This window comes from Tetrao urogallus (genome assembly GCF_951394365.1).
Source record: "Tetrao urogallus genome assembly, chromosome: 5".
NCBI classification, from domain to species: Eukaryota; Metazoa; Chordata; class Aves; order Galliformes; family Phasianidae; genus Tetrao; species Tetrao urogallus.
In genome coordinates, this window is record NC_136818.1 from 5,675,205 (window position 1) to 5,689,273 (window position 14,069).

Sequence of the window (14,069 nt, forward strand, 5' to 3'; positions counted from 1 at the left end):
AGTTTTTACTTTTATCATCCAACAATTATTCAGGAAAAACAAGAGGAAAATGAGCTGCGTGCCCTCCCACCCCCTTCTTCTGCACAGTTGGCTGCCTTGAGTTTTACACTCATTGAGGCAGCAAATGAACAAGGCATATCTGATGATGACTTCAGAATTCGTCAAGAAATTGTAAACGAGATGGAGAAAATTATTCAACAGCCCTTACCAGGTATCCATAGCATCCTCCATTTTCTCTACTTGAAAATTGTTCTTTTTGTTAATGGAGAATTAATACATTTGAGGTTAAAGTATCTTTGTATTATACAGTATTAATGTATACAGGCATTTTAATACTGGCAATTGATTTAGAAGCAGCTAACAAATCTACAAAAAGAGAGAAATGTGATTGTCCTTTCCTTTGCTTCTTTTTGTATGTGTTTATTGAAGCTCTTGGTCCTCTTTAAAGTGGTAATTTCTAATAAAGACTGGAAGTAACCAGTGCACCAAGTATTTCCTACCTAGTTATGATTAAAGCTGCAGCCACTGAGGATCTCCTTCAGGCTCCTTCAGTCCTACTGACCCTTCCACCTGTATCTTACCTAACAGTACTGAGTGTCTGTGCATTTTGCACTAGAGTGATTTATTTTTCAAGTGTACTTAGCTATGCTTGCATAAGTGTCACAGGGGTTGGGGTAGAAAGGAGAATATGAGAAGGTACTTGAAGTAGAAGAAAAAAAAATCCTACCAGTCCTTCAAATGTTTTTGATGTCTTTAGGGGCAAATAAAAGTCGCACAACTCAATTTTCTTTAAAGCATAGATTAGGAAAAAGAGTGGTAGGCCCCAGTGGTTTCTGTAGCCAGATGAGACATTTTCAGTACTTGATTGTGATCTGAAATATCTATGGATATTAATCAGCAAATATTTGTTAAAACAAGTTATTTAGATAAAGAAGTGTTACTCGTTAGCAAGTATTTCTTCCTATGTGTATTTGTAGCTAGTGGGTATTAAATGAAGGAGTTACCTTAAGTAAGTAAAAATATTGCATTCACCTAACGATGTATAAATATCATACCTTACCTTTATGAGTGCTTTATGTTGATAAAAATGTGAAGCAGTCTGGGCAGGTATACACATGCTTGGTCACGTGTTGCTTTGGTGGATCATTGAAGTCAGTGGATTTATAAAGTTCCTAGAAATGGTCTGGGTAAGTTCCTAAAATCAGAATCACCAAGTTTGGAAAAGGCCTCTAAGATCATCTGTCCAACCGTCCACCTACCACTGATATTTCCCCACTACCCCATGTCCCTCAGTACAACACCTAAACACTTCTTGATCACCTCCAGGGATGGAGGCTCAACCACTTCCCTGCCCATTCCAGCACCTGACCACTCTTTCAAAGAAATGTTTTCTAATATCCAACCTGAGCTTCCCCTGGTATGACTGGAAGCCATTCCCTCTTATTCTATTGCTAGTTACTCAGGAGAAGAGGCTGACCAACACCTCCTTTCTAGTGACAGAGAGCTAGAGGGTCTTCCCTGGGCCTTCTCTTGATAATCTTGATAAAGAAATTTTTTTCTTTCTCAGATGTGCAGCATGTTACTTTACTAGAACATGTGAAACATTGAAGTCTAACAGAATATTAAAGTCATTAGTAGAAAAAAGTTTTCAAATGCCTTATTTCATCTATGTTAAAACTAGGTTGATCTCCTGGCTGCTTTAGAAATACCTTTTTTTTTTTTTTTTCCTTTGCTCTACAAAAACACTGTATTGAGAAGGATATTCCTTTTGTTCCTTTGTTTGCTATAGGATGATCAGTCTTATGCTTAGGGGCTGCATTTAATATGTGCTTAAATGTAAGATGCTATATAGAAGTTATGCTTGCAGCGTGCAGCTGTGCTGAATGTTTACTTAGTGATATTGCCACGTGTGGCTCCCAGTGCAATCTGACACACTGTTGAGTTTTCCATGGATAGTATTTTGACAAAGAAGAAAGTGAAGGAAGCGGTCAGTGTTCTTGTCAATATTCATTGAAGTTACTGTACTGGTGTCATTCAGCTGCTGAAATGGTTAGAGTGATGAGCTGATGTGGGGCTGTTTGTCTGCAGCAGTAAGTGGCAATGTGTTATTCTCCATTTCAAAGCCTGTTATGTTTTAGTGAGTCTATTTTCAAAAGTTGTAAATTAGGAGGAAATTTAAGCATAGTGTAGTAAACATTGGATGTCCTGGCATGGTTTGAAACTGTGCGTGAATAAGATTGATTTTCTCATTAAAAAATATTTTGTGATAGTTCTGTTTGAAAGTATTTGATCAGAATGCAAAGAGAACACACAAAATGCAGTAAAAATCCTCTTCACAGCGAGACTGTTTAAACACTGGCACAGATTGTAAAGTCTCAGTTCTTGGAGATATTCAGGACCCAACTGGACACAGTCCTGGGTGTTCTGTGCCAGGTGACCCCATGTGAACGGGGTTGAACTAAAGAGTCTCCAGAGATTCCTTCCAACCTCAGCCATTCTGCGACTCTGTAACAAAGATCTCTCCTTACTGCCCCAAATGATCAGTAATTGGGAAAGAGTTGGGGATAGTCTCAATTTGCAGCTAACATACATACATCAGAGCCTTAATATATGTTGCAGGAAAGGTTTGGCTTACATAAATTGCTTCATGGTGTGATAGCAATTACTGCTCTTGGAGCAGAATGACTTTTCACGTGATAGCATTACTAAATGGTTACTTTCTAATTAACTTAGACTAGATGTGTTGTACGTCCTTGCAGGTAAGGAACTGTGTTAAGTGCAAAAGCCCTATTAAAAGGGTACTATACTTTGTGGCTTTAGTTATATTGAACTTGTTTTATATGCATGGTTATCAATGAATTGTGCAAAGGAACTTGCAGATGTCACCTATTGAAATTGCATCATTGGGTAACTTTTCCTGTAAGGTGAAGTTATTAACAGCAGAAACTGTTAATTAAAATCCTGCAATGGGATGGCAACGCTTATTATTGCTCAATGGTTTTATTAAAAACAAAGAAAACTAAACTTGCTGGCTGCATTGCAAATATTCCAAAGTAGTTTGGATTCTTAGTGATGGTACAGTTTGAATTACTAGTTTTGCTGTGATGATGTGTTGTAGAAATGACTAAATGTCACAGATGTGAGAAAGTGGTTCAATATTTATTAATCTGGGAGCACTACTTGGGAGCTAGAGTATCTAAAGTAAAGGAAGGCACCATTAAAGAATATTTTCTTCTTAGCAATAATTATAAATAATTATGTTTCTCTCTCTTCCAGACTGTTCACTGAGGATGTATGGCTCCTGCTTAACTCGATTTGCTTTTAAAACCAGTGATATTAACATTGATATAAAGTTTCCACCTAAGGTGAGTAGACACTGTCTTGATTTATCTTAGGGTGTTTGTGTGAAGTATATGATCTTTTATCTGGTTTCACACGTGCTATGAAACAAATGGATAAAATTTTTATTATTTAGTAGATAACTTCAATTCTGTTTTTTGCACAATCTTATGCTACCTTTTTAAGTTTGTTGAAGGAGCACTGAGGCAGTATGAAAATAGCTGGTTCCAGGTGAGTGGGCTTTTATGTGCTCAGAATTCTGACAGCAGAATCTCACAGGTCTTCATCTCCCAGCCCTTTCTGGTTTTGTTTTTGTTTTAAAAAAGTTTACTTTAAATAATGACAACTTTCCTTTCATGTTTTAGTCGATTACAAGTAGATCTCATATTCCAAGTTACAATATACTGTGGTACAAAATTCCTGTAGAGTGGTATAACTTGCCTTTAAATGTTGAAATTGTTGGTTTGTGTTTAGTACATGATTTTAGCAACATGTCCTTGCTAGAGACACAGCTGCTGATCTTGCTCTTTCTTGGCCTATGCTGTGGAATTCAAGATACCTGTTTTGGGTGCATGTTTACATGTTATATTTTTAAGTGATACTGCAGCTAAGTGGAAAAATGAGGTCTTTTTCTAACAAGTGCACTTGGAATGTATCATATCATTTCACATGGTGCTAATTTTTAGGTTTTTTTTCATAATTTGCAGCCAGTTGAGTAATTACAGCTGATTTCTGGGGAGGAAACATTTAAAAGTTAATCTTTAAAAACCCTTGGGAAAGAAAGTTTTTGTTGTGCATTTCTGTTGGCATCTTTTGACATTGGAATTGCTGAATATACAGTGTATACAACATCACCTTAAGTAATTTGAAATGAGGTGTGAAGTAAAATCATTTCATCCGAACAATGTAAACTATTTGAATTTTGTCATTTTAGATGAGTCAACCAGATGTTCTGATACAGGTGCTTGAAATCCTGAAGAACAGTGGTGAGTCTCAATTGCTTCTCATTTCTATTTAATTAAAAATCAAATCACTGTTCACTCGTTTTTATATGGAAATCTTCAGTAAACTTAAATAATAATTTTCCACCAGGTTATCTGAGTTGCTTTTGGAGTACCAGTGATTGTACAGAGGTAGAATGGCTGCTCAGGTGGGCCAGCCTTTTCAGATTGTCAGAATTAGTGGTAATTCTTTTTGACCTGATAGCTCAGGCTGTTTCACTTAGTGGGAAAAGTTCCAAGCAGTAAACTTAGCAAACACTTTCCACTTCCATATGAACGTCAGTGGGAACTATTGCAAAACTGCTGAAACTTGTAGCCTTCTTGTTCTCTCAGGAACTCATCTAACCCCATACAATGCACGTGTTGAACCAGGTGACAGAAGTAGCATTGTATTTTTGATCCTTCGGATGGTTTTTGATCGACCAGCTCCACAAGCAGTCTGCAAACCAGCCCACTTTGGTCAAAATTCTACCTTGTGTCATTCAAATCTTATAAAGATGAAAAATGTTCTAAAAGAAATGCCAGCTGTTTCCCAGTGAGAACTTTTCTTCTTTTTTTCCCCACTGACTGTGTTATACTTGTTGTGAGAACCGAAAGTAACCAGAATATGCAACTTAGTGATTAGAAATACAGCACTTAGTGTTTTCCTGTAAATGCCTGGTATAGAGGACACAGCTGGGAAAATTGTGGAAGATTTTTACATGTGACATCTTTTCTCCTTGCATAGCTGTGTACTCCGATGTGGAATCAGATTTCCATGCCAAAGTTCCTGTTGTCTTTTGCAAAGATGTTAAAAGGTACGTGTTATTGAAAAAGATTTTTCAGGAGATGCTCATTTCTATTATGCTTGTTTGTAGCAGCTTCTGGCACGTGTTCTTGACAAGTATTAGCTAACATTCATGTCAAAGGGGAAATTCTCATACTGAAAATGAAATATAGAAAGAAATCTTAGTTTTGTTCCTGTGCTTGGACTAGAGGAGATGCACACAGCTTATCAGCTGTAGGACTCTGAAAACAGCAGTTTTGATTGCAGTTATGTAAAGGAAATACAGAGTGATTCTCAGTCGATACTTAAAATTTCTGCCAATAGTTTAATCCAGGAGTTTAAGAATATTTTGTAAGATTCACATTGCCAGTAAGGAAACATCAACTGGCAGTTTCAGTAAATTCCTAATAAGTAGCGACCTCCAAAATGAAATGTCTTTGCTGTGTGATGTCCATGTGGTTTTGACTGACTAGAAGAATGTAACTGAAACTCTGAAGAAGCAAATATAGAAAGGATGGGCATATGTTTTTCTCATGCCTTGTTAAGTACTAAGAGAATAGAAGTAACTATTTTGAGAAGCAAAAACAAAAAATGTTCAGACAAGCTGTTTTGTGGGCTTACCAACTCTTATATGAAACAGACCTGTTTTTATTTATTTAGTGTGTGAAAGATATGCACGGTGCTTGTGAGTTATGTAAGGCTGCACAATCAAGAAAAGGGAGAACTTAGAGCAAATTCTTTTGCATTTTTAGCTGTGCTGTAATGACAGCTTTTATATTTAGCTGTAGTGACTTTCAGTAAGTTACAGTTTCAAGTGATGAATTAATAGTAAAGAAAACTGCATCATATTCTGTTGCTTTTGTTAAAAAGTTTCTTTCATAGGGAGGATGCATGTTTTTAAGATTGTGGAAATGATTTCAGTGTCTCACACCTCCAATCATTGTTTGTGTACTTGAGGAAAAGATAATTTTTTTTTTCCCTGTCTCACGTTTGTAATTACAGTGGTTTGACATGTAAAGTTAGTGCCAGAAATGACGTGGCTTGCCTTACAACTGATCTGCTGGCTGCACTTGGTAAACTGGAGCCTGTCCTCATTCCTTTGGTTTTGGCTTTCCGCTACTGGGCTAAAGTAAGTGCATAGATACTGAGGATATTGAAAAATGTTTGTTTCCTCTTCTTAAGTACTGTGTACAGTGTAATATGTGTTATACCATGAGAAAAAAACTTGATGCTACTATTTCACCTAGAATGAAACTGAAGATTTTGGTGTGGAAACTATATATGTTTTTGAAGCTTCCACTATTCTGTTGGCAAGCTATTATACTAGTTTCTTAAGTTAATTGTTCCTTGAAAACCAGCTCAACTGAGCAAACAGGTCTTACAAACTCCCTGCTGTTGAGATAGCATTGGAGAAATTTGCATTTGCTCTTAACAGAATTGGTTGCCATATCCTGCCGTTCTTCTTGTAGGTGTCAATGGCGATCACGTTAAAATGTTCACAGCCAGCATTTAACTGTCATGTAATTGAACACTGAAATTGCTGTCAGTCCATATTTAGGATGTCTTGGCCTCATCAGAAAGTTAGGTTTTGATGTTGTTTTCGTATAATTTAGCAGTGCTCTTATGAAAATACCTGTTTTGCAACACAGAGAGAAATAGGAATAGAAACTACAGAGAGCAGTTTGAAGTCTGACACGTTACATCTCATGATTTCTCATGAGAGAGATCAGTATCAGATTACAACCAGATGAATGGAATCTCCATACATGAGATGTTGTACAAAACAAATACCTGACATATGTAGAACATAAATATGTCCCACAATCACCGAGTGTGAAGATAATGAAAAGAATAAGAGAAAATAAAATAGTATAAGTGAGACACTGTGTGAATGATTATAACTTGTGTTTTCCCTGTACGGGACATGACTGATGTGTGCTTATAAATGTGCCTAATGCTACAAGAAAATAAGTGTGTTGTATGATAATCTGACTTACAGATGAACAGTAGATGACTGAGAATTGCTTATATTACTTTGCCATTTCCTGTCTGCATTTATAAAGCAAAATGCATTACATTGTTTACTGCAGTTTTTGAGATAAACGGTTTTGCGTTCGATTTTGTCACATTAGTTCTTAAATATATATCCCTTTATGATATATTTTAAATTAAAATGCTGATGTTGCATCAGAAAATTAATGATGTGTTCTGTTACAGCTCTGCCACATTGACTGTCAGGCTGAAGGTGGAATTCCCTCGTACTCCTTTGCCTTAATGGTGATATTTTTTCTTCAGCAAAGAAAACCACCTATTTTACCATCCTTCTTGGGCAATTGGGTAAGTGTTTTGATAATACAGTACCCCTACTATTAAGTTATTGTAAGGTTATTTCAGTATTCTAAAAGGTCATAATATGCACAGAATTTGTTTGCCTTATAAATCTGTAAATAGAGCACGTGGGTATCTAACCTTGTGCAGCTGACAGCTGCTGTAGCCTCTGCAATTGTACCATGCTGTATTTTAGAGAAAGGAGAAATCCTTTCTTCTTTAATTTAGTTATCTGTCATCAGTTATTCTTGAGAGGGATAAATGTGACAATTGTCCTTGTTACTTTGGTGAAGTCTTTGTACGTATTATATGCAGTCTTTGTTCAGAGCTACTCTAATTGTTATTAGATTGAAGGCTTCGATTCAAAGAAGCCAGATGACCACCAGCTGAAAGGTGTAGAAGAAGATGAGTTTGTACGGTGGGAATACAAACCGTCAACAAATGGTTCAGCAAAAAACTCAGTTGGAGCAGAAGGTAAAAGTAAAGTTGAACAGCAAAAAGGTGGTGGTAAGAAGGCAACAAGCTCAGAAGTGGACAACCAAAGTAATGCGAAGGAGAAGCACGGCAATGTAAGTCAGCGGTTTTATTTCACTGCAATTCACATTCTGTACCTTAGCCCTGTTGTGGATCTTTAAACATTAATGTTAGATGCAACCAAGAAAAAAAACTGGAATTTGCGATTCTTACAGCATCTGAGCACTCTTATCTATTTCAGTCTCTCTTAGCATTCAAAACCCCTCACCAAGTTTCACTGGGGCAACTGTGGTTAGAACTGTTGAAATTTTACACACTGGAATTTGCTTTGGAGGAGTATGTCATCAGCATACGGGTACAAGAACTCTTAACCAGAGAGAACAAGAACTGGCCTAAAAGGCGAATAGCCATTGAAGGTAGGGTGATACCTTTTTCTCATTCTGTAGTCCGTGCGTGATCATCTTTTGTTTACCCAATACAAATCTGTCACAACATGTCTAGACAACAGACTAAATAATATTAGTAGGAACAGTAATTGAATGGGAAAGTAAATTGCTTTTGTGGTGTATTTTGTCTGCTGTTTAAACTGTTTGAAGACCAGTTTCCTGTATAACACTATGTTTTCTGGTCCTTGAAAAACAAAGTGCAGATCTCACCGTTTCTTACCATTCTGTTGTTATCTTCATTTCTTTCATTTATTTCTGTAAACCATTATTTTTGTAAGCCATCATTTTTTTTCCTTTTTGATAATACTGACATTTATGAATTCTCAGCACATCTGTCTGCATTTCCAAAGCCATATGTTGAGTGTTAGCAGCTATCAGCTTATTTCCTCTGACATAGTGTGGGCTGAGTAGAGAGGTTAGCTCTTATCTTGGTGAACTGGAGCAGTTGGTGCTTGATGATCCTTGGGGTCTCTTCCAACCCAAGCCATTCTATGCTTAAACCCACTAAAGTAACCTCTCCACCCCTTTCCCTGTTGACAGTATTTCCATACTGTGAAACTGAATAACATGTCATAGACTGTGCTTCATTGCCTCAATAATGTGTCTAAGGGAAATGCTTTTATGGGGAGAATTTAATGATATATAACCTGAGTTATGTATGTTGGGGAGAGAAATGCAAAGAAGGGAAATTATTTTGTCAATTGCTTCTTTTATAGCTGGAAGGCATCTTTATTTCTGTTCCTCAGCTCAGAAACGTGTGATTGATACTTTACAGGGAAAGTAACAGGGTACTGCCTAGCATTCTGGATTGGGCTTAAGAATAAGAGGACTGGGCGGTGAGGAGTGCTAAGAAACCACTTTAAGTCCTATTTTTATAAAAGAATAAGTAAATTTTGGAGATCTGTTGATAAATTTGGTTTTTTGAAACACACATCAGGTGATAGAGGCAATAAGGAGAATTATGTCACGGTGGCAAGGAATCAGTTACTAAAGGAACATCAGTGGACCAGTCAGTGAGGTACAAAGAGGAAAAAAAGTAGCAGATGTTGAGTTGTGGGTCTCAAAATCACTCCTGTGACTTTAATTTCTTCTTTAATTCAATCAGGTTCAATGAGAAAGTTTTAAAACTAGGCCAGTATACAGTTACCATCTGAGAAACTAAAACCTGCAGGATGAGAGAACAAATTCTTGAGAAAGAAACAGCAAGCTCTTTTCAAAAAGATACTGCATTCTGGTGTTGATGCCTGCTGGTTTTGTTGTTCATTGTTTGTTGTTGTCATTTTGTTTTGCTTTGTTTCTGATGTTAAACGTGTAACTGAAATTATGAAGTGACTAACAGAATCTCAGTTTGATAGAATCTTTAGAGACTAACTTACAACAGCTGTGCAAGTGCTCATTTATTTGGAGAAAAGTATTTGCTTTAGCAATTGCTAGTAAGGGCTAAGAATGAAACCTGGTAAGACTGGTTCATGTAGTGCTTATAACCTTAATGTTAGGACAGTTCTTTCAGAGAAATTAATTCACTGGAATTGAAATCCTTCGCTAATGAAGAAAAAAGTGCAGGCAGGACTACAAAGGTGCAAAATAAATGTAGGTTTGTTTTCTTTTCTAGATTAGAAATTGACTATAATATAATGGTGTATAATACTAGTGTTGTTGTTGTTGATTTTTGTTTTTATAAAATAACACTATTTAGGATCACTCATGATTGCTCGCCATTCTTGGCCACGTGTTGATTTATATGGAGGAAATGCAAGAGTTCTGGGCCCTACACTGTCTCCAAATCTTCTGGATTTTATTATAAAAATCTCTCATTTTTAACTGTTGTATCATAACTTAAGTATTTCAACTACTTTAGTTTGGAATAGCTGTTTGAGCAATTAAATATTAATAAAGAAATTGCAATTTTTCTTCCTAGATCCCTTTGCACTGAAGAGGAATGTTGCACGAAGTCTAAATAGCCAGATGGTCTTTGAGTACATCCTGGAGCGATTTAGGACAGCGTATAAGTATTTTGCATGTCCACAAAGTAAAGATGGGATTAAATCCAAGCCAGATACCAGAAAGAAAGAGAAAGGGAAAATTAATAACAAGAAATCCACAAGATCTGAAGAGTCCATAACCAACTGTTGCCTTCCACAAGGGGATAAAACTGTAGATAAACAAAATATAGGAAGTGCATGTACCATACCAGAGAATGAACTTGAATGTAATGAAATGGAAGAATCTGTAGCCAGAAGATACACTTTGAAGAACAGAGACTCTTTGCTACTTTCGACATTGGACTCTAGTTATGATGAAGACAAAGAAGAAGCATTATCCTTTATTTCTAATGAATGCTGTGAATTAAAGCAAAAATCACTTAAAGAGAGAGATGATCTGGATATTTCAGAAGTTTGTCAGACTGAAGGTGAGCTGAGCCACCACTGTAACTGCAGTGAACATCAGTCCTATGACACAAATTCTAGTAATGAATTCTCTGATGCTGAAAGTAGACAGAGTTTGGTAACGGAGTCTTCTCAGAACAAGTGCACTGGCACACCAGCTACCTCGCACAACTGCAAAGCAATGGTGGAAGCTCACGATCTCAAAGATGAAGGCAGACTCTCTACAGAAGAAATGCATTATGTGTTTGATAAGTTTATTTTGACTTCAGGAAAGGTAAGTGGTGTATTTAAGCAGTGCTGGTCACGTACGAATGGGCTGTTACTTTCAAATAACTAAAATTAAGAATGGGTGGGCAACAAGATTGTCCACTTATTGTTCCAGTCTCTGTTATGAATGATAGCTCTGGTATTTTTACGGTACCTCTTACTGAGGACTGAAAAATTCTGAAAACATGTGCTGTTTGGACTAGACAGCGTGGTGTCCCTCTCTTATGCAAAGCTTTCTGATCTCTCACTTCTCCTACCTTACTGTAGAATTCCTGGGTGCTTATGTTCATGTAGAGACTGTGTAACTGTCGGGATATTAAAAATTCTTGCCTGCGTAAGTTAAATTAAATTGTTGGGTCTATTGAATAATCCTAAAAGTATAATAATAATAATAATAATAATAATTTTTTTTTTAAAAGCCTCCAACTATAGTATGCAGCATCTGCAAACGGGATGGACATTCCAAAAATGACTGCCCTGAGGATTTTAAGAAAATTGATCTTAAACCACTACCACCAATGACAGATCGATTTCGGGAAATACTTGATATAGTGTGTAAGAGATGTTTTGGTAAGTTGGAAAAGCATTTGCTCTCCACTGTAAACTGTGATCTGTAATCTGGAAGGGGGGGGGGGGGGGGGGGAGGAAAAGAAGGGTTAAATGACTGATTCCAGTAGATTCAGCAAGAGCTTGTTCTTCCTTAGGCTACCAACTGGCTAGTATTTTTATTCTCTCATAAGTGATGGTTGTGTTATCAGGTTCTCATTTTGAGGAACTAATACTGTACAAGGATTTTATTAGGCTGGTAAGAAGTTGCTGGTGTCCTCAGAATTTAGGCTCTGGGCAAAACTCGTTTTTGTGTTTGTTAATTTCTGTCACTTTCGACACTGGGTGCCTACGTGTGAGTAATTCCAGAAGAATTAGACATCTGAAATAAAATCCTAGCAAGTCTAATGACAACATAAAAAGAAATAAAAACATTTTAGTTGATAATCAAAGAAAGGAAATGTTTGTTGTTTTTTTTTTTTTTCCAATAAAAGTTAAGAAGAAGTAAAATGTATCTGATCTGATGCTTATAATTAGCTGAAAAACGATTTTTGAGGTAGCAGAATGTATATCTGATTGTGTTTTAACTTGTTTTTACTTAGATGAATTATCTCCTCCTTTATCTGAGCAACAAAACAGAGAACAAATTCTGGCAAGTTTGGAAAGATTTATTCGTAAAGAGTATAATGGTATGTATATAGCAGTAGGTAGTGATTCTTGATAATACTTCTTCCCTGAAGTTCTCCAGAACATGATAAATTAATCTGTCTCATTAATGCTCATTTTCCTTGTTAAAGCAGTGGCATCTCTTCTCCTCTGCATGTAAACCTATCTTATAGGCTTCTAAACTTAACAACTGCCCTATGGTATTCCATGGGAAAGTCCTGTTATTGTCAGAAAAGCATCAAGAGAGATAATGCAGATACAGTCCTTTCACAGTCAAGACAAGAAAAAAAACAAAACAAAAAGAATGGGCCCAGGCCAGTTGGGTTTAGGATTATCTGGATTGCAATCCAAGTACTTTTGTTGCCTAGTCACCAGTGTTTGAGTGTTTTGGAAATCTTACTTAGCTTGCATCTTAACATCCCTTTTATAAAGTAGGAAGAAGTATCTTATTCCAGAAATGACATTCAAGGCACAGAGATGAGAAGTGACTTTTTGGATGTTATAAAGCAGTGCTAGAGCACTGTTTTTCTTTCTGATTCAGTTCCTATAGTTATTGAAAATTATGCTTCGTCCTTCATCAACTATGAAATGTTAGAAATGATGTTGTAGGTTCCCTCTAAAGCTCATTTTTATGTACACCTGAGCATCTCAGTTAAGAGATATTCCATAGTAAAGATTCGTTGTTAAAGTGTAACAGACTTTTATTTCTGTTCTACATTTTTGATTAGATAAAGCTAGACTTTGCTTGTTTGGCTCTTCGAAGAATGGATTTGGATTTCGGGACAGTGATCTAGATATCTGCATGACATTGGAAGGCCATGAAAATGCAGAGGTAAGAGTTCTGAAGTTGGTAAAATTTACTATTTGAAATCCAAGACTTCTTGACGTGTTTCATGCAGTTGGGGATTCTGTATACGGAGCAGGTGGGATTTTGCTTGTAGCACATAGACTTGTACTCTTCACAATTAAAGCAAGATATAATTTATTTTAGTTCTGACACCCTGTAACACTTAGTGCATTGTGAAAGCACACACTTTTGTGTGAGTCACCATTTTACGTAAATTCACGTGCTAGTTTATAGATTGTTTCTTTTTGTACATATCAGATGTATGTATGAAATGTACTTTGTACTTGTGAGATGTGTGATTGATGGTAAATATGTTTATTGAGATAGAACCCATGTTTAAACATCTTAAGCTGTGGCATTTATTTTTCCTAGAAATTGAACTGTAAAGAAATAATAGAAGGTTTGGCAAAAGTTCTTAAGAAGCATCCAGGTAAGTGTTTAAAAGTATTGTTTGTTTTATATTTACTTCTAACATATATGTAGTTAATAGAAATGTTTTATGTACTAAAGTGTTGCCTCTCCAGGTCTGAGAAACATCTTGCCTATAACAACAGCCAAAGTGCCTATAGTCAAATTTGAACACAGACGAAGTGGTTTAGAAGGAGATATCAGTTTATACAATACACTGGTAAGTATCTGTTTGTTTGAGTTCAAAAAAAGCTTTTTAATTTGTTGTAACTCACTCAAGTAATCATATGAAGGAAGAGTTTTGAGACCAAAATTAAAATACTTGTTTGTGTTACTTTTTTTTTTTCTTTTCTCCATCATTTCAATAATGTCTTTACCCTAAGCCCAACCCAAGTAGCTGTACAACATGATGGCACAGCAGCAGCATGGCATACAGAACATATTTGTGAATGCTTCTGAATTCATCTGTCCTGGTTTCATATTTCAGATTTGTGACAGAAAAGTTGCGTGAATGTTAGGGAATGTGTGGGTTTTTAGTCCTCCAGTTGTATTATGCATTTCCTGTACTTGAACTGCAGGCTGTACTATAATAGA

The 14,069-nt window shown here is 36.3% G+C and overlaps 1 protein-coding gene across 1 annotated transcript in view; it reads left to right on the top strand.

Annotated features, from left to right (window-relative positions):
- Positions 1-14,069, top strand: part of TUT4 (terminal uridylyl transferase 4) — a gene marked incomplete at both ends in the record, with an annotated part of 34,557 nt that overhangs the window by 6,868 nt on the left and 13,620 nt on the right. Inside the window, 14 exons of the mRNA XM_079536325.1 lie at positions 34-211; positions 3,277-3,365; positions 4,274-4,325; positions 5,068-5,137; positions 6,109-6,235; positions 7,324-7,443; positions 7,782-8,003; positions 8,150-8,324; positions 10,273-11,015; positions 11,428-11,578; positions 12,157-12,243; positions 12,949-13,052; positions 13,440-13,497; positions 13,592-13,695. Coding sequence (XP_079392451.1) covers positions 34-211; positions 3,277-3,365; positions 4,274-4,325; positions 5,068-5,137; positions 6,109-6,235; positions 7,324-7,443; positions 7,782-8,003; positions 8,150-8,324; positions 10,273-11,015; positions 11,428-11,578; positions 12,157-12,243; positions 12,949-13,052; positions 13,440-13,497; positions 13,592-13,695 — 2,280 coding nt within the window. The remainder of the gene's footprint in view (positions 1-33; positions 212-3,276; positions 3,366-4,273; positions 4,326-5,067; positions 5,138-6,108; positions 6,236-7,323; positions 7,444-7,781; positions 8,004-8,149; positions 8,325-10,272; positions 11,016-11,427; positions 11,579-12,156; positions 12,244-12,948; positions 13,053-13,439; positions 13,498-13,591; positions 13,696-14,069) is intronic.